The sequence below is a fragment of the Pristis pectinata genome, chromosome 7 (assembly GCF_009764475.1).
Source record: "Pristis pectinata isolate sPriPec2 chromosome 7, sPriPec2.1.pri, whole genome shotgun sequence".
Lineage (NCBI taxonomy): Eukaryota > Metazoa > Chordata > Chondrichthyes > Rhinopristiformes > Pristidae > Pristis > Pristis pectinata.
The window spans coordinates 66,282,895-66,309,869 of NC_067411.1; the positions used below are offsets into that span (position 1 = coordinate 66,282,895).

The 26,975-nt window shown below is 37.8% G+C and overlaps 1 protein-coding gene across 6 annotated transcripts in view; it reads left to right on the top strand.

Annotated features, from left to right (window-relative positions):
- cbwd (COBW domain containing) overlaps nt 1-25,906 on the top strand; it is a 47,248-nt gene extending 21,342 nt beyond the window's left edge. For 3 of the 6 annotated variants that reach the window (XM_052019972.1, XM_052019971.1, XM_052019973.1), the window contains exons 8-16: nt 2,510-2,556; nt 2,864-2,950; nt 6,001-6,045; nt 16,551-16,607; nt 17,402-17,453; nt 20,010-20,078; nt 21,322-21,387; nt 22,662-22,791; nt 23,845-25,745. In XM_052019972.1, coding sequence (XP_051875932.1) covers nt 2,510-2,556; nt 2,864-2,950; nt 6,001-6,045; nt 16,551-16,607; nt 17,402-17,453; nt 20,010-20,078; nt 21,322-21,387; nt 22,662-22,791; nt 23,845-23,918 — 627 coding nt within the window. In that variant the 3' untranslated portion in view covers nt 23,919-25,745. Of the gene's footprint in view, nt 1-2,509; nt 2,557-2,863; nt 2,951-6,000; nt 6,046-16,550; nt 16,608-17,401; nt 17,454-17,822; nt 18,036-20,009; nt 20,079-21,321; nt 21,388-22,661; nt 22,792-23,844 lie in introns of those variants that run through there. The other 3 variants (XM_052019969.1, XM_052019974.1, XM_052019975.1) reach the window with 3 other exon arrangements.
- The last annotated feature ends 1,069 nt before the right edge of the window (nt 25,907-26,975 follow it).

Here is a 26,975-nt window from a genome sequence, read left to right on the forward strand (position 1 = left end):
GAATGACAGATTGACAGATTTACAAAAAATCTGCTGAATTTCAATTATGGCCTGAAATATCAAAGCTTTTGTTTTTCTTCTCATTTGGGGATGAAAATTTGGCAACCTGTCCACCTTGGCAAGTCCTAATGCTTGACCTCTGCCAGTTATCTAGCTTTTAAATAGTTTTGATGTCACTACAAGTGATGACACATTGGTAATAGGCAGCAATTGGAATGTGTCATGCTTCACGGACTGGGCCCATCACAGCTGAAGCTGGGAGAGCTGCTGTGTGGTCAGCCAGTTAAATTGAAACTGAAGTGGTAATTGAAATCAGGACCGATCACGATAATAGGATTGTCATCTTGTGATCTAAAATATTAATTTCTTAATCATGGGCAAATGATTGGACATGTGCAAATGGTAACTTTTGACACAAAGGGCCTGGCATTTCGACCAGAGCCATAGTTCTTTTATGATTTGACTTTAAAACGTTGGCAACATTCAATTGAACTAAGTTAATGAACAGAGAATTATAAAAAGGTCAGGGAAAGGTGTTTTTATTTTATTTTCTGTGTTGATATAGCACGTTGCTTTTGATTATTTACAATGGAGAATGGCATGACTCGAATTACCACTTGAATTGCCACATAATAGAAAGTCAGTGAGGTTATATTTGAGGGTCAAATAGCAGGGGAAAGTTTCTGTCATATCATTTGCTAACCTACAAGCAAAAATTCAACATAAATGTGTTAAGCTAATGTGATAAACATACATTTTTCTTAATTTCTGGGTAGGTGATTTAAAAACAAAATGAGAACTTGCTTGTAATCATTGTTGCTGCATTATGAAAGTCCTTGATTATAGAAGTTTTTTTTTGTCTTGTTATCAAATTAAGTGTCTCCATCCTGCCACAACACTGATCCTGTGCAGGATCTTTGAATTGGCTGCTGGATCACAATTCTCTGAGTGCTTGTTGCACTGTTTGTTTGCAGAATTGTTTTCATTGTAGTGTTTATGTTCATTATATCATTACCAAGTTTTAAAAAAGAGGCACTTTTCCTTTTGGCTTTTAGTCACTAATACCCTTGTTATTTTCAAGGATCATTGTTAGATGGTGCTCATTGCACCTCATTGAATGTGAATTCTTCAGCTGATCAAATCATTACACATTGGCAAAGGATAAAGTAGCAGTATATTTTATTTAGCAATCACATCAGTAATGAAGTTGTGGCTGAGTTACATTTGTCGTCCTCAATATTCTGTACTGTGTGCACCCTTTTATATAAGCGCCTAATTTTATTGTAACTGGAAAGAAAGATTCATATTTGTGGAAATTTTACCCTTGTTTAGTCTTTCTTTGATGACCTTTTGTTAAAAGCACCACATTTGGTCAGGAGTTGAAAGGTTGTATTTCAATGCATTTGTAGGTATGTCTTTGAAATTAATTCTGAAATCAAGGTGAGGAATATTTGACCTTAGGAACACAATTTCCTGTTGTTTTGCTTTGTAATTGACAGTTAAGGATCCCAACATGGTGGTGTTGTTGTGAATGTTAACTTGAGGTTCAGAGCAGTCTTGGCCCCCCTCTGTAGAGAAATGTGGAACTATTTCAGAAGTAATAGGCAGTAATTAGAATGTGTAATGTGTTTGATCTTTACTTGAATGGGAATCATGAGAAAGACTAAGACAGGTTTTATGTTCCATAATGATTTACAGTTTGCATGTTTCTCTCCTTGGAAGTCCTCCAAGTGGGGGTTGAATATTTTTTTGTGCCCTTGTATATTTACCCCATTTCATAATGTCATTTTAAATGAAAGTTGTTATAGACTTATGCTCGCCCTATAACTTGCAGTGAGCAATTTATATAAGTATTCTACTTTGTTGTGCACCATCCCTCTTTAGAAAACACCAAAAACATAAAATCCCTGCCTGGTTCTCCCTGTAGCTGTATGTTTGGAATTGAAACTTGAGATTTAAAAACAGAAAAAGAAAATTGAAGTGGGAAAGAAACAGGTGATGGTTGAATAGACAACAGTTAATCCAATGCCTTAAAGAGAGAGACCATTAATGTTTTTAAAGAAGACCCTTCATCAGAGTTCTAATAGAGGCTCTTGCTCTGATCTTTCAAGTTAATATGAAGGATCTCATTCAAGGCCTTTACTAGTTTCTTTCTCTTTTCAGTTTGACACAGTATATACTTCAGTTTGTGAAGAAATGAGAGTGCTTATCTGCTTTCTATCATTCCTGACCCCTCCATTATATTTTACATGTTTCCTTGCACTACTGCCCAGCTGAGAATGCAGCTAGATAGCCTGATTCTGGGTATCAGTAAATGCACAGTTAGAAGTGAAGTGGGCCGGAGTGACACATCCTTCCATTTTATATGAAAGCTTAATGAAATACATGGTTTCTGGTGGAAAAGAAAATTGGCTTTTATTGAATATAACCGCTGACACGACCTTTAATGCAAAACTAGTTATTGCTGTTCTATGCATTGAGCTGATAAATTGCATTGTATTTTCTATAGCATCTGACAGAAGAGAAACCCGGAGGCCTGGTTAATGAAGCAGCCAGGTATTCTATTCACTTCTAAGGAAAAATACTTCTACCAAATGTATTGCAAAGTAGCTTTAAATGGCCAATCATTGTAAAGTGGGATCACATTTGATCCTAATTTTGTTTTAAAGAGAGTTTACTTTTGTTTAGTGTTTAATATGGCATACATACAGCTTCATTTCACAATGTAGCTTCTTGTTATTCCACCTTCTCCAAATATTAAATTCATCAATGAAATATCTTGAACTGTTAGGGTTTTCACAGGTAATGGTTTCCTAGCAGCTTTGTATTTGATTAATCCTACTGTTTTTTTTTCTGTGTTTAGGCAGATTGCCCTTGGTGACCTCATTATCATTAATAAAACTGACCTGGTTCAACATGAGGAGCTGGTTAACCTGAAAACAGCTGTAAGGTAAGGAGGCTGATACGTAATACGTAGAGCAACATGCCTTGAAATTTAATATTGGACTGAATGGTGCTATCCTGTAAGCAAGTGTTTCTGAAAGGAACATTTGGCTATTAGCTGTTTGTGCTTCAGAACCTCTTGGACTGCTGCATGTACGTAGAAGTGGAAGTCCAAGACATGCTGATAGTCAGATGGCATCTGACCTGCTCCATCCCTGGGCTCTCCACTTAATTCAGTGGCAAGACAGCAATTAACTGGGAAAGGGACCAGATGCTTTTTGCATTGCTACATTGGATGCCGGTTCGGCTTGTCCAGTCCACCGCATCTGGAAAAAGTAACCGTGTGTGGAAGGGAACACTGGATGGGTGAGTCCTGGTGGCGGGCCAAAGCTAGAACAATCCGAAAGTCTGTTTTTGACCATTTAGAAAAATGAGAGAGAGAGAGATTCTGCCCTGAAGAAAATGGAAGTTTGATCTCAACAAATATTGTTTTGCAACCAAATTTGTTCAAAAATGTGAAGATAAAATGTGCAGCACATCATTTTCATTCCTACCACTTGATATTTCACTTTTGTTCGGTTGATGAACTGCATTTTGAATCAGGATAATGAGAGCGAAATGTAAAGTTCTGACTCATCATGGATAAATGCTTGCCACACATTGGTCAATAAATTCAGATGCATTGCATATAATTTTCATGTTACACAATTGAATAATAGTGTAGCATTGTTAGATGTACTTTCATGATATGAAATCTTGTAATTTAGCAACTCCCGCTATGACGGGAAAAAATATGTTCAATTATTTCCTTGGGTAATGTATGGGAGTTTGCTAATACTGGAGACCACCAGAGCTGTTACAACAGTCCCACTGCTGGCCTCACCTCTTGCCTCTTGACATGAATTTGATTTGTTCTTTCATGTAAAAAAAATCTTCAGGTCAATAATTTAGAGACTGCCCTTGTGTACTTAACATCTGGTTTGATTGCCTTTTTGTTTCTGGAATCAGTGCAACTTGGGACTAAGTGTAACAGATGCTGACAGTTTCTTTAACTTGGATTATTAGTCTATTTAGCTTTATAGAACAAAGATTGCTCAGAGGAGACTTTCAGGATTTGGGTAAAACTAATGCTGATTTCAGTAAACTTTTAAAGTATCAGTCAAAATTAAGCATCAAAAACAAAGTAATTTTAATTCACTAAAGTGCCATTGGATTGGTAGCTAATTATTGATCATGTCCAAGTCAAGTATCAAAATCAAAAATTTCTGAATAATTATTACTTAACTTAAATTGCTTAATTTGTCTGCTTGGTGATTATCAGTTCTTTGAAGAGATTTGTAGGACACTCCAATGCTTACACCAATAGCATAATGATTCATTGTTTGCTAGTTCTTTAACAAACTGCAGGTTCCTGCAGCCCTAGTACAACTGCAGTATCACATTCACATTAAGGCAACATGTATTTATAAGAATGTAGCCAGGACTAGAAATTTTTAACTGTGAAGAAAGATTAGAAAATCTAGGGTTCTTTACAGTTGAACAGTGGACTTAACTGAGGTATATAAAATTATGAACGGCTTAGACGGAATAAATAGGAATGGTGTATTCCCCTTGGCAGAGGGGTCAAGAACCGGGAGGCATAACTTTGTAGCAATTGGTGGAAGGATTAGGGGGGAAAATAGTTAAAACTCTTTATCCATATGATAGAAGCAGAAACCCTTATCACTTTCAAAAGTACTTGGAGTGTGCTTGTAAAGCTGTTGACCTTTGGAGCTACAGACCTAATATTAGAAGATGTGATTAGGGCGGGTAGCTCTTTTTTGAGCAACACAGTGATAGTGAATAAACTCTGGGATTATCAGCAGCGACTCTCAAGGGGGAGCAGTTGAACTGACACACACTGGGAACATTTATCTCATCAGTCTGGTAAACACTGACAGCGGTCTGGATGTGCTTGCAGTGGGAGTGATCCTAGAGCAAAGGAATGACTGTACTACAATGGCCTAACCGCATGAGAAAACAAGTAGTTGGAAAGCAGAGTAAGAGCACTTGGGAAGTCGGGGGAATTGGGTGAATGGGAGAGCATGGCCTGAAGGAATGTGGAGTAAGGGAGGGGAATGTGGAAGAAGATGTGGGCAGGGCAATGTGTACTCTCCAGCTGTGCAGTCGTACCTGGTGTGAGTAAAGTAGAACTAGGTACCTGTATTTGTCCATAAATGTACGTTAAGTCTGTGTAGCAGAGCCAGGTCTCCATCCATCTTGGATTTCTTGTCATTGGGTCAAGTCCTTGTACTTGGCAAGACTGTATGGGTAGCTGATATGCAATGGACACCCTGCATTAAAGAAATCATATGCAGGCATCTTCCATTCTATGGAAGCAAGTCATCCTGAAATGAAGGACTACCCAAGAAGAACAGACTGCATGTACACTGCTTGGGAAGTATGGGGTTTCCCTGGGGAAACCAGATTCAAGTGCCGAATATGGTGGGCCAGAAGGCCTGTTTTGTGCTGTATGGGTTTTGTGCTGTATGGTGCAAACAATTGTGGAGAAGCAAGGAATGTAATTGAGATTACAGCCAAATTGGAATTAATTTCAGTGGCTGTTTCTACAGGTTTAAAACCAAATATTTTCCACAGTGGATCTGAAATTTTTAATTCATTAATAGTGGCAGTGGATTGGCAGCTAATTACTGATCTTTCCAAATTTTTCTTTGTGTGTTGTTTCAAGGTTTCAAAGTGTTTTGTACTTTTACATTTAGATCCTTGTGCTAACAATCCAGAATTTAATGACATTATAGGGCTGTTCGCAATGTTGGAAAGCAAACTTGTATTAATAAAATACCTTTAATAGTTTCACAATTTCAAGTCATTTAAAAAGTGCTGTGCAGCCAGTGAAATGCTTTTAAAGTGTAATCTCTGCATAATGTAGGAAAAGATAAGCATGTAATATGAAATTAAAGGCAGCATAGAATCATGGCTTTAAATTCACGTGTTTTTCTGTTTAATAGATTCAGGTACATTTGTCAGAATGTAATAATCTGAGTATGTACATTTCAGGTCAATTAACGGATTTGCTAAATTAATTGAAACACAAAGATCAAGGTGAGTAAGTTTTTTCGCTAAATTTGAATTGAAATTTTTTTTTACCATTTCCCCTGCGAGCTTGACAAAATGAAGTTTAATCTTAATTTGATTTTGTTGCACTTTCAATTAAAATCCATTTTGTGCAGGTTTCAGGATTTTTTAATATCCTATGAAATAATTTTGGCATTTCTATTTAAATGTTACTTCAGTTAAGTTTTCCCCTCAAGGATTAATTCTCCAAAAAGCAATGTTGTGAAATATATTAGAATTATGATACAGTGTGTATCCAGAGTAATCCTATTTGCATTCCACAGAGATTGGAGACAGAGGCACTGGTGGCATAATATTCCTACAATCATATATTTGGGATTGGAATGATCTCTGCTATTGATGGGTTTCATTGAATCCACTTCTATCAGAATGATAACCAGCTTTTTTAGCTCCCTTTCTGTCCATCCAGAAACAAGTAAGCATTGCAATACGTGGCACGTAGAAATGATTTTTTGTGAAAGATACATAATGGGCAGTTCATATTAAATTAAGGTTGGTGAGATCCAGAAAAAATTTTAATACCAAAAGTTGCACAATTCCTAATCTTCCACATTTGAGGTGGTTTGCTGTCTTATATTAAAGGTGTGACTCATTAGAAATGTGCATCTAAATTTGTAAAATAAATACATTTATTACTTAATATTGGATAAATACAGCATAATTCCAGATATGTGAGAAACACATAGGGTTGTTCACTTAAGAGGTGCAGGAAAGTAGAGGACACTGGCAGTTTCAGTCCATAAACTCATTACAAAAACATAGGAGAGGCAAAAGGAGCATAAGGATGTGGAGCTCAGCTGAAGCCAGTAATGTGATGAATATCATGGTATGTCTGCATTGAGCATGAAAGAAGATCCCATTGGTAATATCTGAAGAAGTGCTGTGAGGTATAGTGCCCTGGCTAACAGAAGTTTCTCAACCAATTTCACCAAATTTGATTAGGTAATTACTCAGCCTTTGGTGTGTCTCAATCTACCTCATTATGGCCTTGCATCTTATTGTCTAACTGCACTGCACTTTAGCTGTAACACTTTATTCTGAATTCTGTTATTGCTTTCCCTTGTACTACCTCAATGCACTGTTGTAATGAAATGATCTATATGGATGGCATGCAAAACAAAGTTTTTCACTGTACCTTAGCACATGTGACAATAATAAACCAATTTACCAATAGTGAGGTCCTGCCATGCAGAAGTTGGCAGCATGTTTGCTAAAGAAACCAAAAACGACCACACTTCAATAGTAACTAACACTGCAACACCTTGAGCCAAATTATTCTTCATTTGGCTGGTGGTTCTGTAAAAAACCATCAGTTAACTTCTGAATCCAGCAAAGAAGGACTGACATTCTGAAGAGAGGGATGGGATACTCTTCACATCCAACCTTTCAGGGTTGTGCCAGCCATGAGTAGCGTGATCCCATTTGTTAGAATTAAGTCACTGACCTCGACTGATGAAGTCAAGGTTCAGCTTTTACTTTATCTTGAGGTGTTTAATTTCTCGGACATGAGGAATTTTTCTTTCCATATAATTTTAATTTAAAACTGAACTATTTTTAAATCAGACTTTTAAATATAATACAAAGACCTTTAGTGGCCCAGCCCACATTGTGGGATGACTCACGAGTTAGAGGGTTGGCTCAGCTGGCCCAACATTTCAGATCAGATTATTGTGGGAAGCATTACACTCTGGCTGGCAAATCCAGATAATGGGCTGGAAGTAGGATAGTCTGGCACTTGTCCAGTAATCACAAAATCCTCATAATTGAGGGTTCATTATTCCTTTTAAAGTACTCTTTATTTTGCTTAGTGAACCCTCTCGTCTTCATTCCTTCATTTTTTTAAAATTTCTTTTTCTTCATATTTCAGTGTGATGTAGAAGGAGTCCGTCAAGTCTCTGCCAGCTCTCAGAGCATTTCCATTCATCCCATTCCCTCACATTTCCCTGTTCTCTCAAGTGTCCATCAACTCCCCTCTATTTCTCCTGCCACTCACCTACCCTAAGGCAATTTGCAGCAGCCAGTTAGCTCATCAACATGTCTTTGGGATGTGGAGGGAAACTGGAGCACCCAGAGGAAATTCACACAGCCATGGACAACACCTGAAGTAGGATCAAACCCAGATTGCTGGAACTGTGCAAGGCTAGGGATGTATGCGGCAATGTACCAATATCTAGGTGTTGATGCTAACAAAGGGTGCACTTAAGGCTGTCACTGTGTTTTGAGGAATTAAAGATCATTCTCCTTAATAGTATTATCCTTTAATACATTAACTGCTTGAACAAGGAGATTACTGGGTCTTAAGTTCTGCATGGGGCTCCATCTAGAGGGATTAAATAGAAATAATAAAAAATGTTACAGGTGAATGATAAGAATCTCTGAAATTGTGACCTACTCCAGTCTTGTTGGGGACAAAAGCCTCATCATTTATGTTACTGATTATACTTTTTGTTGAAGAGAAGAGGTCAGCAGTTGCAATATCTTTACTCCAGACTGTCTGTAAGATAATGAAACGCAGGTGAATCCAGTTGTGAAAATCAATAGTTTCCTTTCCCTAGACTGAGACAAATACCTCCAGCAATGCACCAAAATACCAGTGACAGTTGCAATAAAAGATAATTTTTGACATCTTTGAATTCCTGTAGAATACACTGTACACTTTACATGTAAGAGGTTTCGTACAGAAGCGGCTTATGAATCACTAAGTGTTTGTGAACCCTTGTGTTTGGATATTTACAGGCTACATGTTTGCCTCATAACAGTATTAGGTGAAGTATTGAGATACATTGGTCCAGTGTTCACCACTTCAATATATGTTTTTGCAAGTTGTTTTGTAGTACTTGTTCTGTATTCTTTATGCTGGCATACCATTCTACTTCATCATTTATTGCAGTGTTCAATCATTCATAACTTGAAACAAGTGAAAGTTGCATGCTCTGAACATGTGTGGCTTTATCTTTACAAACCATAGAATTTTCAAGCACATAACTGCATAATATTAAGAAAACTGGTGGGAGAGTAATGACCCTGAAAATGGGAGAAGTCAATAATGTTTACAAAACTTTTTATCTGATTCTTCAAAAAAAAATTATGTTAATATTGTGAACGATTGACTGGTTTAGTTATTTGAAATCCCTCAACGCTTGCTGGAAGTTTCCAGTTCCTTGAAGTGAAAAAACGCCTCAATCAAAACCCTCCCGTGTGGTTCTGTTATATAAGCATTTATGGATTACTGTAATGTTTATTTTCTTTAATCATGTGGGAGAGTCAAATGTGCTTTATAGGTTTAAGAACATGATGAAAATCTTCAATATTTTAAAATCAAGCTCTTAGTGTGTAATTTGATGAAAAGGTACTGCTTTTTCTAAAAACAGATGTTGACAACATATAGTAAATATCAGACAGAGGAGATTTACCAGGATGCTGCCTGGATTGGAGAGTATGGATTATGGCGAGAGATTAAAGGAGCTAGGGCTGTTCTCATTGGAGAGAAGGAGGATGAGGGGAGACGTGATAGAGGTATATAAGATATTGAGAGGAATAGATAGAGTGGACAGCCAGCGCCTCTTTCCTAGGGCGCCAATGCTCAAAACAAGAGGATATGGCTTTAAGGTATTGGGTGGGAAGTTCAATGGTGATGTCAGAGGGAGGTTTTTCACCCAGAGAGTGGTTGGTGCATGGAATGCGTTGCCTGGGGTGGTGGTGGAGGCTGATACATTGGACAAATTCAAGAGATTGTTAGATAAGCATATGGAGGAATTTAAGTTAGAGGGATATGTGGGAGGAAGGGGTTAGATAGTCATAGGTGTGGTTTGAAGGGCGGCACAACATGGCGGGCTGAAGGGCCTGTATTGTGCTGTATTGTTCTATGGATATTGTAACTGACAAATAAACCATTTTTATCCCAGTTGACAATGTTCTTGACCACACTGTGATGTGCAGATTGTGTGGTACATATTCTGTTGATCACAGTATCATCGGGTTGCTGCTCTTATCTTTTCTGAAGCTTCCTTACCAACTTTTAGGTTTTCTCATTATCTGACTTGAGGTTCCTAAGATCTTAGAAACCTTCCTGGGTGGACTTTATGATGGTGATTGACCATCCTACAATCCATTGCCAAAACCCAAAGTCTGCACATCTGTAGTTTGGAGCAAAAGTGATTGGGAAGCAGTTGGGATTGATGGTTGAACATTTTTCATGGTTAAGATATACTTTTCCCTTTCCTGCCATTGGCCTGGGTGCTAAACAGCTAACACTGTACACACCAGGGATTCCTCCACTCCTATGGTCATTTATTATTTAACACCCAAAGCTATCTTCTCATTTATCTGCGTGGCGCTTTTGGATAATTGTTATGCTAATTGCTCTACAATAAGTGTTTTTTAAATTCTGAAGTAGTGCTTTGAGGCCTTTTTAATCAGAAGTGCAGAAGAACGAAATTTTAGGCTTCATATTTTTTTCACCTTATCAACAGGAAACAGAGGGAAAAGAATGGCAGCTTTCATGGAGGAGCGGGAACTCTTTCTCATTTTCAGTTTTAGCAATCAATTTTTTAAAAAGTCGTTTTATATGTTTGGAAAGTGAGGAACTAAAAGAACTGAAATCTTGAATACGTGCTCTAAAAAATGTTTGAAAAACCGTGATAGACAGCTGCTGCTGTCCAGATTGCCTGAGCAGGTAACTGCAGTCTATTTTGTAGATGATGCACACTGCAGCAGTTGTATGCTGATGACGTTTTTAATTCATTCAAAGAATATGAGCTGAGCCAGCATTTAATTACCCATCCTGAATTGCCCTTTGTGCAGGTGGTGGTGAGCTACCTTCTTGAACCGCTGCAGTCCTTGAGGTGTGGGTATATGCACAATGCTGTTAGGGAGGGAGTTCCAGGATTTTGACCCGTGACGGTGAAGGAATGGCAAAATATTTCCCAGTCAGGTGGTGGTGTTCCCATGCTTTTGCTGCCCTTGTCCTAGCTGGTAGAGGTCATGGGTTTAGAAGGTGCTGTCTAAGGACTCTTGGTGAGTTGCTGCAGTGCCTTCTGTAGATGGTACAAACTGCTGCTGCTGTGAGTCAGTGGTGGAGTGAGTGAATGGTTGTGGATGGAGTGTCTATCAAGCGAGTTGCTATGTCCTGTACGGTGTCGAACTTCCTGAGTGTTGAAGCTGCACTCATCCAGACAAGTGGAGAGTATTCCATCGCAGTCCTAACTTGGGCCTTGTAGATGGTGGGCAGACTTTGGGGAGTTAGGAGATGAGCTAGCTGCTGCAGAATTCCTAGTTTATGACCTCTTATAGCCATATTGTGTATATGGCTACTCTAGTTCAGTTTCTGGTCAATGGTAACCACCCCACCCCCCAGGATATTCAATGTGGCAAGGGAATTAATTTTTAGGTAATTGATGAGGTGCCAATCCAGCAAGATGCTTTGACCTTGATGTTGTTGAGCTACTTGAGTTGTTGCTGAATCAGGCTGATAAATAGGATTAGAGTAGATAGGTATTTATCAGCATTAACATGGTGGCCAAAGGGTTTGTTTCTGTGTTGTATGACTTTAAGGTGAATCATTTCCCGTAATATACTCTGATACCACTCTTGTATCCACAGTATTAATGTGGTTGGTCCAGTTGTGCTTCTGGTCAATGGTGACCCGCAGAATGCTGGTGATAGGGTCTCGGGAATAATATCAGAATCAGGTTTATTATCACAGACATATGTCATGAAATCTGTTGTTTTGCAGCAGCAGGACAGTGCAAGATATAAAGACACAAGAATTACTACAAGTCACAAAAATAAATAATGCAGAAGAGGAATAATGAGGTAGTGTTCATGGACCATTCAGAAATCTGATGGCGGAGGGGAAGAAGCTGTTCCGAAATGTTGAATGTGGGTCTTCAGGCTCCTGCACCACCACCTCGATGGTAGTAACGTGAAGAGGGCATGTCCTGGGTGGTAAGTGTCCTTAATGATGGATGCTGCCTTCTTGAGGCACCGCCTCTTGAAGATGTCCTCAATGGCCGGGAGAGTTGTGCCCATGATGGAGCTAGCTGAGTCTACAACCCTCTTCAGCCTCTTTCAATCCTGCACATTGGAGCCTCCATACCAGGCGGTTATGCAACCAGTCAGAATGCTCTCCACTGTACATCTGTCGAAATTTTCAAGAGTCTTTGGTGACATACCAAATTTCCTCAAACTCCTAATGAAGTAGAGCCGATGGGGTGCCTTCTTCGTGATTGCATCAATGTATTGGGCCCAGGATAGATCCTCTGAGATGTTGACACCCAGGAACTTGAAGCTGCTCACCCTTTCCAGCGCTGACCCCTGTATGAAGACTGAATGTCAAGGGCGGGTGGTTAAGTTGTTAGTTTCTTTTGTTTTAGAGATTCTCTTTGTCTAGCATTCTTGGGGAAAGAATGTTATTTGCTACTTGCTTGCCCATGTCTGAACGTTGTCTAGGTGTCTCTGCGTGTAGGCTGCTTCAATAGCTAAGTAGTTGTGAAAGGAGCTGAACATTATATAATCATCAGCAAATCTACCCACATGATCTTATGATGGAAGAAAGATCAATAATGAAGCAGTTGAACTTCTCAAAGATGTCCTGGGTCTGGTATGATTGACCTCCAACTGTCACAACCATCGTCCTTTGTGTGTGTGTGTGGTATGACTCCAACCCTTGGAGTGTTTTCTCCTTGATGCCCATTGACTTCAGTTTTACCAAGGATCCGTAATGTTACAGTCAGTCAAATGCTGCCTTGACGTCAAGGACAGTCACTCTCACCCGGCCTTTGAAATTCAGCTCTTTGGTCCATGTTCAGCAAAATGATGGAAGGTGTCATTTGTCATGCCTCTTAATGGAATTGTCGATGGCTCCTTTTATCATTTTGCTAATATTTGAGAGTATATTGATTGAGCTACTCTCAACTTGGATGTCATTTGGCTCCATAGGCTTTGCTTTACCCAATGGTCTCAGCTCTTGCTTGATATCACATAAAGTAAATCAAGTTGGCTAGAGTATGACTTCAGTGTTTACAGGCGCCCTAGGAGGAAGTTTCAATAGATCATCTATTCAGCACCTCTGGCTGAACCGGATTGTGAGTATTTCAGCCTTGTCTCTAGGACTTGCATGATGGTTCCGACCATCATTGAAGCTGAAGATGTTCTTCAGCTCCTCCTCCCAATGGGTATTTATTTGTTCACCTAGATGTGATAGATCTGCAGAGTTTTGATCAGATCCATTGGTTATGAGATTGCTTAGTTCTCTCTGTTGCTTGCTGTTTATTATGTATGTGTTGCAGCTTCATTAGGCTAGAGTCATAGAGTAATACAGTATAGAAATGGGCCCTTCAGTCCAATTCGTCCATGCTGACCATGGTGCCCATATCCCACTAATCACCTCCTATACATGTACTTAACCAAGTGTCTTTTAAATGTTATTATTATACCTGCCTCAACCAATTCCTCTGACAGCTCATTCCATATACACACCACCCTCTGTGTGAAAACATTGCCCCTCGTGTTCTTTTAAATCTTTCACCTGTCACCTTAAACCTATGCCCACTAGTTTTTAGTTCCCCTTCCCTAGGAAAAAGATTATGTTCACCCTATCTATACCCCTCATGATTTTATACCCCTGTGTAAGGTCACCCCTCAATCTCCTAGGTTCCAAGGAATAAACTCCTATCCTGCTGAGTCTCCACTTATGACCCTGGCCCTCAAGTCCTGGCAGTCTCCTTGTAAATTTTCACTGCACTGTTTCCAGTTTAATTATGTCTTTCCTATAACAGGGCAACCAGAACTGTAGACAATACTCCAAGTGTGGTCTCGCCAACATCTTGTACAGCTGCAACATAACATCCCAACTCCGAAACTCCATGCCCTGATTGATGAAGGCCAGTGTTCCAAACGCCTTTTTCTCCACCCTATCTACCTGTGATGCCGCTTACAGTGAACTATGTGCTTGTACTCGTAGGTCCCTTGATTCCACAACACTCCCCAGGGTCTGACCATTTACTGTATAAGTCCTACCCTGGTTTGACCTCCCAAAATGCAACACTTCACGCATCTGGATTGAAAACTCTTTTGCCAAACATCAGCGCACTTACCTAGCTGATCAAGATCCCCCTATAATTTTTGATAACCTTCTTCACTGTCTATGATACCACCTATTTTAGTATCATCCGCTAGCAGCTCCTTTTTAGGTTCCTGCAAGCCCTTCAATATTGTTCATTGAATCAAGGTTGATCCCCTGACTTGATTGTATTGATTGTGCTGGTATGCATTTCTGCTGCAGCTGATGGTCCATGGATGCCCAGTTTTGAGCTGATTTACTTGTGAGTCTGTCCTACTTAAATTGATTGCTGTGCCACACCATACAATGGAGGATGTCCTCTGTGAGGATGGAATTTTATCTCTGTATGCTGGTCATTTCTACCCAAGCTATCATGGACAGATGCACGGTAATTTGATGAGGATGAGCTCTACTGGATTTGTGCCTCGTGTTAAGTCACTCAGTACCTGTTGCAAACCTAGTTTGGCAGCTATGTCCTTCAATGGTGGTGCTCTTGCTGAAAATCCCCCATCCAGAGTACATTCTGTGCCCTTTCTATTTTTAATGTTTTTGCTGATGTGTTGGTTGGACTCATTTATTTTGCTTTGTGACTATAATTTAACATCAAAAAATCCTTCAGTCTATCTTCTATCGCTGGTGCAGTTGGCAGCCACATGAGTCTTCAAGTATAAAACAATAAGTGTAACAACAACCGTTTTCTTTTATGAATGGAATCACAGTCTTTACTCATTTTCTGTTTTTTTTCCTCTTTAAATTGTTGTCAGATTAATAGGGATGGTACTCAAAAATCTGATAACACCACTAATGGCTTAGATAAGTAAATATGATTTAAATAATCTCTAATGATGTACATCTTATTTAATGTTACATGATAACCAATGGGTCCATGGTAAATTCCCATTTATTTTTATTGCATGTTAATGTTGGTCATTTTTTTTCATTTATGTACTGAGCATGTTCATACTTCCTGTATTGAATTACATTCCATGTGCATTAACATTTCACTGAATTCTGTGTTATTGATGTGTAACAACCATTTTTTCTCATCTATGAGATGCACAAACAGCACAGATAAGAAAGACGAAAAAGAGTTGTTTTGTAATAGTAAAAAGCACAGGGTAGACCCCTGGTATTAACCTTTAAGTATGGATGTGCTTTTCCATTTATACCCAATAAATAATGTCTTGGACTTGTTTTTAAGCAATGCAGTTAGACTGTCAGTAAGCAAAGTCCCGAGAGTTTAAGCATGTTGTTGAATTCGAACCTTGACTGATTAAAGTATCAGCAATATAGCTGTTTAAATGCTTAAAAAGATATGACCTACTTTACAGCATTCTCAGTTCTTATTTCAGACTTCCAGCATCAGTAGTTTTTTGCTTTAAAGTTCACTTTCTCTAGCACATTTGTGTTGTTTTTATAAATTCAGAATTAGAAAGGCAAAACTCACTCTGCCTAAGCTGATTTAGTTAACACAATAGAGGAAACATGAGGTTATGTTTTTAGAGTCAGGAAAACATGCACACAAAACTACATTTTCAAGCCATACTGTATTTGTTGTTTGAGAATGTTTTACACAGTTTTCAAGTGACTTTGCCAAAAATTGAATATTTTGCTCTTTAAAGCCAGAAAATGGCAATTTATATTGTCATCTGGGCATAGGTGTGGCCATTTGCATGAAAATTTGCATACCTGTAATTTCTAATCTGTGATATCAGGAAGCAGGTGTTGGAAAGTACATACTGGAGAGGGGCTTAAAGGTCCACCATGATTGTCTTTCTGGGAAAAATAATCATTGCTTTGACGTAAGCATATCATCATGAGAAAATGTTAGATGGAACCTGTGGTTTCATATCCACACAAAGAATCAATATGTTAAAAGGGAGGCTGAAAATTTGGGGCAAACAGTAAATAATGTAAGTTTTTAAAAATAATTCATATTTTAGGCTATACATGTTTATGAAAATTCATTGCAAAATTGACAAACATTGTAACTAAATTGCAAAAGGAACATAATTATTGGTATTTATTGATAGCAATTATGATTCAATTTCTTTGTATCTACTATTAAGGCAAATAGGCACCTTTTCTGGGTATAGCATTTAATTTTTAAATATAATAAATTTCATATACATGACCTCTTGAAGAAATGAACTTCATTTATCTCTATAGTTATATTAAATGATTAAAATAACACTTCAGATAAAACTGCATGATCTGTTGATTGCATGAGCCCAAACCAAAGAAGTGTGATGTTGCCTCAAAAACTCATTTGCAAGAAGCTGACTAATTGTAAAAATTGAAGTCCTGTAAGTGACATGTAGTCCAAAATATTATTACTTAACATATTATAACCTGTATATTATTCTATAGTTAGGAATCACAACTTTTAATTTTCTTCATTGACTTTCAGAGTTGAACTTGCAGAGGTTCTTGACTTGCATGCTTTTGACAACCAAGCCAGTGAAAAGTAAGTTTGCTGCAGTTAGCACATTGAGGCTTACACTCGCCATCTTTTCCTTTTGTAGCTAATTTACATAATGAAAATCAAAATACTGCTGATGGTGGATATCAGAAATAAAACAGGAAATGGTAGAAATACTCAGCATGTCAGCTAGCATTTGTGGAGAAAGTGAGAGAGAGTTAACAATTGACCTGAACTGTTAGCTCTTTCTTTCACTACAGATGCGCTCTGACCTGCAGAGTACTTCTAGCATTTTCTGTTTTTATTTCTGACTTTCAGAATCTGCAGTATTTTTTTGGGTGGTACTTATGACTTGTCCCTTCAAACATGCTTAAAATATGATTAACTAAAGTCAGCAATTGTTTGATTGTAATCTAGCTGAATTGGGGAATGGGGAAAATTGTCGATGAATAAGGTTAATGCTTATTTAAAAAATGAAGGCCATGCTATTTTTGAGTATTAGACAGAAAGAACTGTGGCAATTACAAGGATAATTTAACAAAGTTATTTTTAGATGGGCATTTATATGTTTAAAATATAAAATCTGTGCCCATAGTTGTTAATGAACAGGAAGCAAATCTGGAAGTGTCTGCAAGAAATAAATTTAGGAATCCCTGTTATAGAAAGAATGGTCACTTCCTGCCTTTTCCATGTCCCGTCTTAATAGTCCAGCAGTAATGTAACCTTGTCTGCTTTCTTTTTTTAATTTCTTGAATGGATCTGTGTTTTTATCATAGGCAGAATTAAATGCGTACTTGAAAGGAAGAATTAAATAAGTGTGCATTATCTCTTTTGTTTAGTTTGCAAGAAAGATTATGCCTTGTACAGACAGCTGGACCTCACCTTGATAAGGTACCCTGTTTTTCTGAAGGCCATATTTCAATTTTACTGTTATATAAGGTTAATGTTTTGATTTTTTTTATTTTAACATTAAACAAAATCTATAGTTGCGGTGTTGAAAGTGTAGTTTAAATTTGAACAACATAATTGTTCAATGTATTTCAAGAAGGTCTCAATTTTTCAGAAAGTATAGTGTTTTGATCATTGGGAGTACCAGTACAATACCAGTAAAGTAGATCTCTAATCTCCATGCTCTTGGCACAGCTGGGCATTTGTGTTAATGTCATATCTGTGTAAATTGTTTATGGTATCAAATATTGCAACATGAATATGTACTAATTGCTCTTTAGCAATAATGATTTGAATTTGTTTTAAAAAAAGGTGTCTCAAGTTTTAAGACTAGATGGCCTCGAGGAATTAACTAAGCCTTTGAAGCTCCCAACTCTGAAATGCTGCCATTGCACTTTCTGTGTCAGTTCCACAATGGCTGCTGTTACTGCTCAGCAGGTGATCATTAATATCGATGACTGATAGCCTTGCAGTAGTGCTTTCTTAAAACTACCTAGGGGTGCCCCAGTGCTTCCATGTGGACAAGTTCATCCTTCAATCATTAAACATATGTGCCATCTGTGAGATGTCCTGTACTTCCAAAATTCAATTCTATTGACTTAAAATGGATCAAATTTTGGTGTTCAGTGTACAGCTCACAGGATGATTTTCTTGGGAATTAGGAGCAGAAGTAGGCCACTTGGCCCTTAAGCCTGCTTGGCCATTTATATGATCATGGCTGCTCTGATTGTAATGTCACCTCTGCAATCTAGTCTACTCACGATAACATTTTAACCCCTTGCTTATCAAATATCTATTTTTGACTTAAAAATATTCAGAGATTCTGCTTTCACTGCCCTTTGAGGACAGGTATTACAAAGACTCATGACTGGGAGCAATGATTTTGCCTTCTCTGTTTCAAATGGGTATCTCATTTTTTAAACAGTGACCACTGGTTCCAAGTTCTCACAAGTGGAAATATCCTCTCCACATCACCCTGCCAAGACCCCTTGGAATCTTATATGTTTAAATCAAATCTTCCCTCGCTGTGCTAAATTTTGAACTGTTCTAATGCATTAACATCCTGCCTTATAAAAGGAGACCAACGCTGTATGCAGTACCTCAGATGTGGTGTCACCTATTTCCCAATGTAATTGAATCATAACCTCCCTATTTTTACATTCATTTCTCTTAGTAATAAACAATAAAGTTCTGTTAGCTACCCTAATTCTTTGCTCCACCTGCATACAAGCTCTCTGTGAATCATGCATTAGGACACCTAGATCCCTCTACCTCTCAACTCTGCAATCGCTCAGCATTTCGTTAAATGCTTTTTAATTTTTCCTCCTAAAATGAACAATTTCATATTTTCCTGCATTATGCACTTATCAGTTCTTTGCCCACTTAGTACAGTAGTGTCGTGGTTAGCGTAATGCTATTACAATGCCAGCGACCCGGATTCAATTCCAGCCATTGTCCGTAAGGAGTTTGTATGTTCTCTCCTGTATCTACATGGGTTTCCTCCGGGTGCTCTGGTTTCCTCCCACATTCCAAAGACATATGGGTTAGGAAGTTGTGGGCCATGCTATGTTGGCACCAGAAGCATGGTGACACTTGCGGGCTGCCCCCAGAACACTCTACGCAAAAGGATGTATTTCACTGTGTGTTTCGATGTACATGTGACTAATAAAGATATCTAAATCTAACCTATCTATATTCTTTTGTAGCTGCCTTATGTCCTCTTCACAAATCATACCTTCAGGGCCTTCGTCCAACTTATTTGTATAAGTTGTAGAACGTTGAGGTGTTGGCACCAATCCCTGCGACACAACACTCATTACATTTTGCCAGCCAGGGAAAGATCCTTTTATGCCTTCTCTTTGCTTCCTATTAGCCAGCCAATCCTCTATGCACACCAACATGTTACCCTCTATTCCATATGTTTTATTTTCCACAATAACATTTGATGTAGCATCTTATAAAATGCTTTCTGGAAATATTAATGCACTCACCAGTTCTTTTTTATCCACAGCACATATGACTTCTTCAAAGAACTCTCATAAACTAATGAAACAAGATTTTCCTTTCACAAAATCATGCTGACTCTGCCTGATTTCCTTAAATTTTTCCAAGTGCACTGCTACAACGTCTTTAACAATGTCTAACATTCTCCCAGTGACAGATGCTGTTAACTGACGTGTAGTTTCCTGCTTTCTGTCTTCTTCCCTTTTTTCAATAAAGGAGTTACATTTGCTATTTTTCCAATCTAATGGACCCTCACTGAATCTAGGGATCTTTTGGAAAATTAAAAGCAAATATTTATCTGGCATTGTTACGTTATGAACAAACAATCCTATCCTACATTAATATGGAGATAAAACTATTCCCAAGAATATTCCATTTAACATGATAATAATTTGCTGAAGAGAATTATAAAAAGATCAGAATTCAGATATTTACCAGACTTGAACACCTCATGTTAACTATACTATGAAGCCCTATGGATTTGTTTTATTATAGAGTATCATTACAGTTACATTTGAAATTCCTGGCACCATTTTTGAAGAGGACTTAAACATATACCTTCAGGTATGATTTTAAATATTTTGTATTTGTATATGTTTTTCTTTTAAAGTTGCCATTGTTTCCCATACAGAATGTGTGTGGATCACTTGTAAATCTAACTGAAAATCACATTATTAATACATGTATTTTTAATGCTGTTTTTTGTGTTTTCTTCATATGACTGGGATTGTAAGCATTTTGAAAGTGAGTTTTAAAGTCAAAAAGGTAATAGATTGAAAATTCTGTTTAATCAATGAGAGTGCACGTCATTCCTAATGATTGATTGGGACCAGGTTTGGATATGTTGGTGCCGCTGACCTTTTTGTGGTCTGTTGGATGTGATAATACATTGTGTGATTTGGTTTGAATTGATATTGCATCATTCTGTGGCATAACAAGTTGATAGAGTAATGCATCTCATGTTTTTCTCAATGACCTTTGAATTTTCATTTTAGTACAATTAAAACAACTTACTGCAGTAAGTGTGAACTTCAGCATAAAGAAACATTTAGGACTGTTACAAATAGCTTTGGTTGTGAAATGTACCCAAACTTTCTCAGGATCTGTGCCATTTTCCCTGACCTGAATTATTAGGAGATAACATTGTGGTTAGAACTTAGTCCTTCTGTGGAGGAGGAGGTGTAACAGTGGGATTGTCTGATTGACTCTTGCATTACAAATTCACCATTTTCTGTGGTGCACCTACAGGGAGAAGCTCATCCTCTAGTCATTGACACTAAACTTCGTCAATGTGATAATTGTCAATATTTCTGTTAAAACAAAAATTTGAAACATGCAAGAGTGATCTGGAAATGAGAGTTCTGAATTTCTTCATGAGAAATCATTTGCCTTTTCTTCTGTGACGGTGGAGAAAGTGGGCAGATAATTAACCTGGTTGAATTATTGGCTGAATTAAGATGCTGCAGTTTCAAGTTTCCTTTCATTGTCTTGGAATAAAGATGAAGCCAAAAGCTGTCTGCAGTCTCATCTTGGAGATGTCAACTTCCAGATAAGGTGATAAATTGTGGCCCTGTGTATCTGGTTCAATGATCTGAATTGGCATTGGAGATTCCATTCAATGAAGAATAAGGTGTCTCTAATATCTTCATCTCTTAACCAATACCATGGGGAACAGATAAGATGATTATTCATCCTTAACTTTTTCATGGGATTTTGTGTGAGAAGCAGTTACTATGTTCATCTATATAACTATCTAAATAATAGATTTTATTTGCAGCACTTTCAAATCTTATTTCATTTCTTTTAGAATCTGTTATGGGAAAAACATTTGAAGAATAAATCAGGCTATACAATGGAAATAATACGATTAAAGGTAAATATTCATTTAACATTTGGTTAGTGTCGAAACTGAGGATTAACCAATTTCAGCAATGATACCTTTTGTATGATTTAATCATGTTTCATTCAATGCTGATCTTATTTGGGGACTCTGGGTACCTGTACTTCATTTAAAAATGATATAGCAGTTGCTTTTAAGGTAAAGGTACAGAGAAGCACAAATGACAGAAGAAATGGAAGGTCATTTTTAAAGATTTACTGAAAATAAGCTTTTGTGGACTTTCATGATTAACTTTACAAGTGATTTGCTCCAGACCTATATGCACCAGGAAGGTTGCAGATTTTATCCTGGGTCTGAGCTGGACTGGTTGATTGTAGCCGGGTAGTTCAGTTAGCTTTGGGTTGCCTGATCTACAGTGCAGAAAAGTTATTTAGGATTCCTGGTCTCCAGCTCTTACCATCAAGTGACTCCTGTTAGAAAGGAAATACAAGGAAATAGTGCAGGCTCGAGTTTAGTTGTGATGCCCCCTTGGTTGAGCATGTTCCTTCTGCTAACTCTTTAAACTTCCACACAAACTATGCTTTCTTGGAGAAATATCAGAGGATCCTGATGCTAAGTACTGTATAGTCAAGGACTGTGACTTGTCTGTGACTTTGACTTCCACTGTTGATGCCAGTAGGGAATCCAGGATCAGGGCTAGATTAACTCATCCCACATAAGAATAGATGTGACTTGACAACATACTTAGAGATTGGGGCAATATATGGTGTTATAAGAAGTCTGAAAAGCCTGGCTCTGTTGGTAGTTTTCTGGGATGTTTTATTCCACTAGCCTCCTCCTCCTCTTACCCCCACCCCACCCCACATACAGATCTTTATACTGCTGGATTTGTTTCTTTCTAGCATCGAGATTTCAGGCTACCGAAGTAAACATGGAATGGGTGGGAAATCTCTGATGCTCCATGCCTCCATTTGATATGTTCAGATCACACCTAACTTTCTTTTTTCTTCACTCCTTTGACCTGCTTCAGCTCCCCAGAAAATTCGGGATCAATATTTTTTCATTACTCTCTGTAATAGAATTTTAGAGTAGGAATCTGATTGTAAAGCATCAGTTCTGGAGCTGAAAGGTAACTAATAATTCCCTATTTAACCCCTGCTTTTTTTGTTGTTCTAACCACTTGAATTATTTGCTGATTTGGTATGCAACATTTTTTTGTCCATCACAAAGAGTTGCTCAAAGAATTTTGTTTTGGATTTTGTCCTCTGGTAAGCAAACTTATTGTTGTCAAATGTATTGTTTGGCAGGGTATTGTGTCAATAAATGAAAAGCCACGGCAGATGATTGTCCAAGGTGTTCATGAGCTTTACGAGATAGAAGAAACTTCCGTTAACTGGAGTTCAGAAAGTGAAAGAATCAACAGATTTGTGTTTATAGGTAACCAAGTAAAATGGCATTTTTTTTTCTTGTTTTGGCTAGATTTAACTTCGGATGGATGTGACAAAGTATTCAAGTTACAGAGATGACTCTGATTTTTCAATTTGAGAAAACCTAGTTCTTCCGTTTGGTATTAAATCACGGAATCATGGAAATTTATGGCACAGAAGGAGGAGGCCGTTTGGCCCATCATATCTATGCTGGCCTAAAGTGTGTTTCTCAGACTAATTCCACTTCAGGCTTCTCTATCTGTAGCCATTTAGGTTACAGCATATTGAGTGCTCATTCAAGTACTTTTTTAAAACCTGAACAGTGAAGAACATATTTAGTAATTAAAATTAAATCATCATCCTTCTTAATTGAGCAGTGTGTTTAAATGAAACTCTTAGGCTTTCCCTCTACCCCACACCAAAGCCCCCTTGCCCATCATTTCCATCCTTCCAGATATGCATAGTTGATTTCTGATCTCTTAATAACTCGCATTTTGATTTTTTATATTAATTTTTAAACCTCCATACATCCTTCATTGGTATCATGCAGCCATCCAGAACTCTTTACTCCTTTTATGATGGACGTGAAGTAAATGCGTCTAGTTTCCTAACCAGAAATATTTGCCCTCTGAGGGGAAGGTATGTACCATTGGCTTTTTAGCAAAAACATCACTTAGCTTTTATGTATTTTTTGAATGTCATGGACAAAGTAAAATGTTTTGAGTGAGTGGCCGGAGCCCCAAACCAGGCTGACAACCCCTCCCATCCAGAGCCCCACACCAAGCTTACACACCCTCCTATCTGAAGCCAAAGACCAGGCCAACACCCCCTCCCATCCAGAGCCCCACACCAGGCTGCTGCTCTGTGTATTCCTGCAATTTTTAATTTTGTTAGTGCTGTGAATTAATGAAATATTGTGTGGACCTTGTTTATAAATTTGTGCTTTTTCAACAGTGCTTCATCTTGGTGAACTTCCTTTTTGCATTAATTAGTATATTAATTCCTACAACTTAACCACATCATTTTGATTTACTTACATTCTGGATTTCATTCTTCCCTGCAGGAAGAAACTTGGATAAAGAAATTCTTGAGAAAGTGTTTGTTGCAACGGTATTGAAGCAAGGAGAATCCAGCTGAAATTTTAATGGAAAGTTGAAAGGCTGATGTAATTTAACTGAAGATTAATGTTTTCTTAGTGGAGATTAAATTTAATTTCCTTTCTCTCCTTGTACTTGGTTTATTAGTGCCAGTCCTCCAGCTCTTGAGAGGAAAGATCTGTGTTCAGAGTTAATATACGCTCCAGCTAGAGGGATGCGGTACCCACTGCTAACCCATTTCCACAGCATCTCTCTCAGAAAAGAGAAAACATGTACTGTATTATTGTACTCTCCTTGGAAAGTGATGGAGTTACCATAGAAATGAGCAAATGCCAGTGCTATGAAAACCTTTGATGCAGACCTTTCCCAATCTGATTGAGTTATGAGCATTCATTCTCATGACATTCATTCTTAGACTGTTTGATGACTTTCTTGTGAATTTTGTTCTTGTCTGAATGAGAGACGTTAGTAATGGGGATTGGAACACACTTGCATTAAACACTCACGCCTAGGTCAGGTGTAGCACATGTAGAGTATGGCACAATGACTGATTAGTTTTTCACTAATGAACCTGGGGATGCTGGGCCCAATCATAACACACAAAGAGGAGCCAAATGAGCTAGATTCCAGCCTTCTGTTCCAAATCCCCAGCCGTGTGCACCAATCCTCTGTCTTGCACCTTGTACTGCACTATTGAGGGATCTTTCCATTTGTATCGTCGGCTGTCCTGCAGGCATTGAAATTGCAAGTATAATGTTTAATCTGTGTATTGGTACCACTCCCACCACTAATCACATTGTGACTATTTGAATTTAGGTTACATAAGCCTATTTCAGACTGCAGCCAGAAGAAATCTTTGTCCTCATTTTGCCATCTCGTGCCATCTTTTTCACCTCCCAGATCACTGGAAGATATTTACTTAATTGCTGAAGTATAGTCTGGGGCTGCTGTTGATTTTCATTCCTTCTGATAGGTGGTCATTTTATAAACCATAGTGCCCTTTTATTCGACTATTTTTCTAGCACACTGCACAAAGTCATAAAAATAGTTAAAAAGATAAACATTTTTCATTATTTTATCAGGATCCTTGACGAAGTTCAACAGTTAATTACATGATATGTGCTTAATCTGCTGAAGTGTTGAGATTTCAATTGCTTTTGCTGCAAAGCTCAAGCACTAAACATTAAAAAAAAATTGAATGCAAGTTGCTTCACTCAATGTTTATGTCGTGCTTCATGTGCACAACTGAATTACTGTATTGATAAGCAAATATTGTGCAAAATTCTGTAAGACTGGATGGAATTTGCCTTTCTAATCAAGTGACGGATTTTGCTCCTAGTGTCTATCACAAGAACACTGCCTGTCATGTACATTTCTTTCTCTTGCAAAACCATAATTTCTGAACAAATTTGCTAGTTGAGGACTGTATAAAAGGATACTTTGTGAGGACACGAGAATGGATGTGTTTAAGATTATTTATTTTCTGAGTACTATTTTCCAACAGATAGTGTGTGGTCAGTGCTCTCTCAGTATGTCCTTATAATCTGTTCTTGCACACAAGTAGGCAGTAATTATAGTCTGTGATTCTCTTTGGGAAGGTGTAACTTGTACTGCTGATGCATCAATAAATTGCAAACTTGTTGTTTGTGATATTTGCTTTTGGAAGCCAGTTATAAGAAAACTTTGGTTTATCTTGGCCTTGTAATAAAAGGAAAATCCCATCTGGATCTTGATTTGAATAAAAGATAAAGAATGGAGACAAATAATGAAAATTAAACTGAAGGATTGCTCAGTGTTAATTGTAGTAACTACTGTTATTTATACCCTTGTGTCAGTCTTCTCAAAATGACTATTACAATCAGAATTGGAATTTACTGAATTTAATGTAATTCAAGCAGCATTTGACCATTCTATTCCATACGTAATTATCAAAGTGACTAAAAATGAGCTAGTAATCGAACTGCATCCACTTTGTGATGGTGTATAAACAATCTATGGTACAACTTATAAAACACAGGCCAATCTCATCAACTCAATCTGAACACACTCTGGAATGCGCAATAAAAAATTGCTTGCAACTTTGCCCACAATGAATTTTCTACAAACTTTTATTTTCAGTTTCCCATTGGTCTCTTCCTTGTAAAATTGGCAGAGTGAAAGGGAAAGAATTAGCACCATTGATGTTTCTAGTTGGGCGTATCTTTGCTAGTTACAGGGGACCAATATCATTACTGGTAAATACACTGTGTGGTGCAAAACTGCTATCTCCTAGAAGGTACGAATTGTCGCTTTAAAAAAAAACATTCTGTGCTGTCTTTGTTGAGTTGTTTAATTCTTACTCTCAACACTGTCAAATCCTTGCTCCGTACAGTTTCTTTTTACCTGCTACAAAATGAAAATAAATGACGTTAAAAGCCAGAAGAATTCAGTCTTGAACCGTAAACCCGAATTGCTGTTCCTTTTCTCCATTGCAGGAAGTGCATCAATCAGAATGTTGCCTTTGGTTAGGGAGGTTAGAAAGAATTGCATGCGAATATTATATGCAATAAAAAACAACTCAACTCTGTTTCGACATCGCTTCAAAAACGAGTATCAATTCTCGCATCTATTCATTACTGGAACTGGAGTACTGTACACGTATCAAATTGTTGATAACAAAACCAAAGAACCGACGTTCACTGTTTGGTTGTGAGACCAAGATAATGGGAAGTAGAGGTGTATTAAAATTGTCTTCGTTCCCTGGGAAAAGCTGAGAATTTTGAAGTCAACTACGTTAATGTATTCTGTTGTCCAATCGGCCATGGTATCGCCTCTCGAATACTAAGCTTGGAGCCAGGTTTAAAGGTGAATTGCGTTATTTTATGGTGTAAAACTGATATTACACTTACTGAAAAATCAGTCAAATTGGTTCCTAAGATGGCTGTTGGTAGACTAGCCTCATACGACATTGTTGAGAGCAAACAAGCACAACCGAATCGATCATTTAAGAATATATTGTTAATCTTCGGGGCACAGGCTTAATTCATTCTCATTAATACTGTGCTATTACTCAGAATTAAGATAAACTTACATTAGCAATTCCCATTAAAGCAATCAC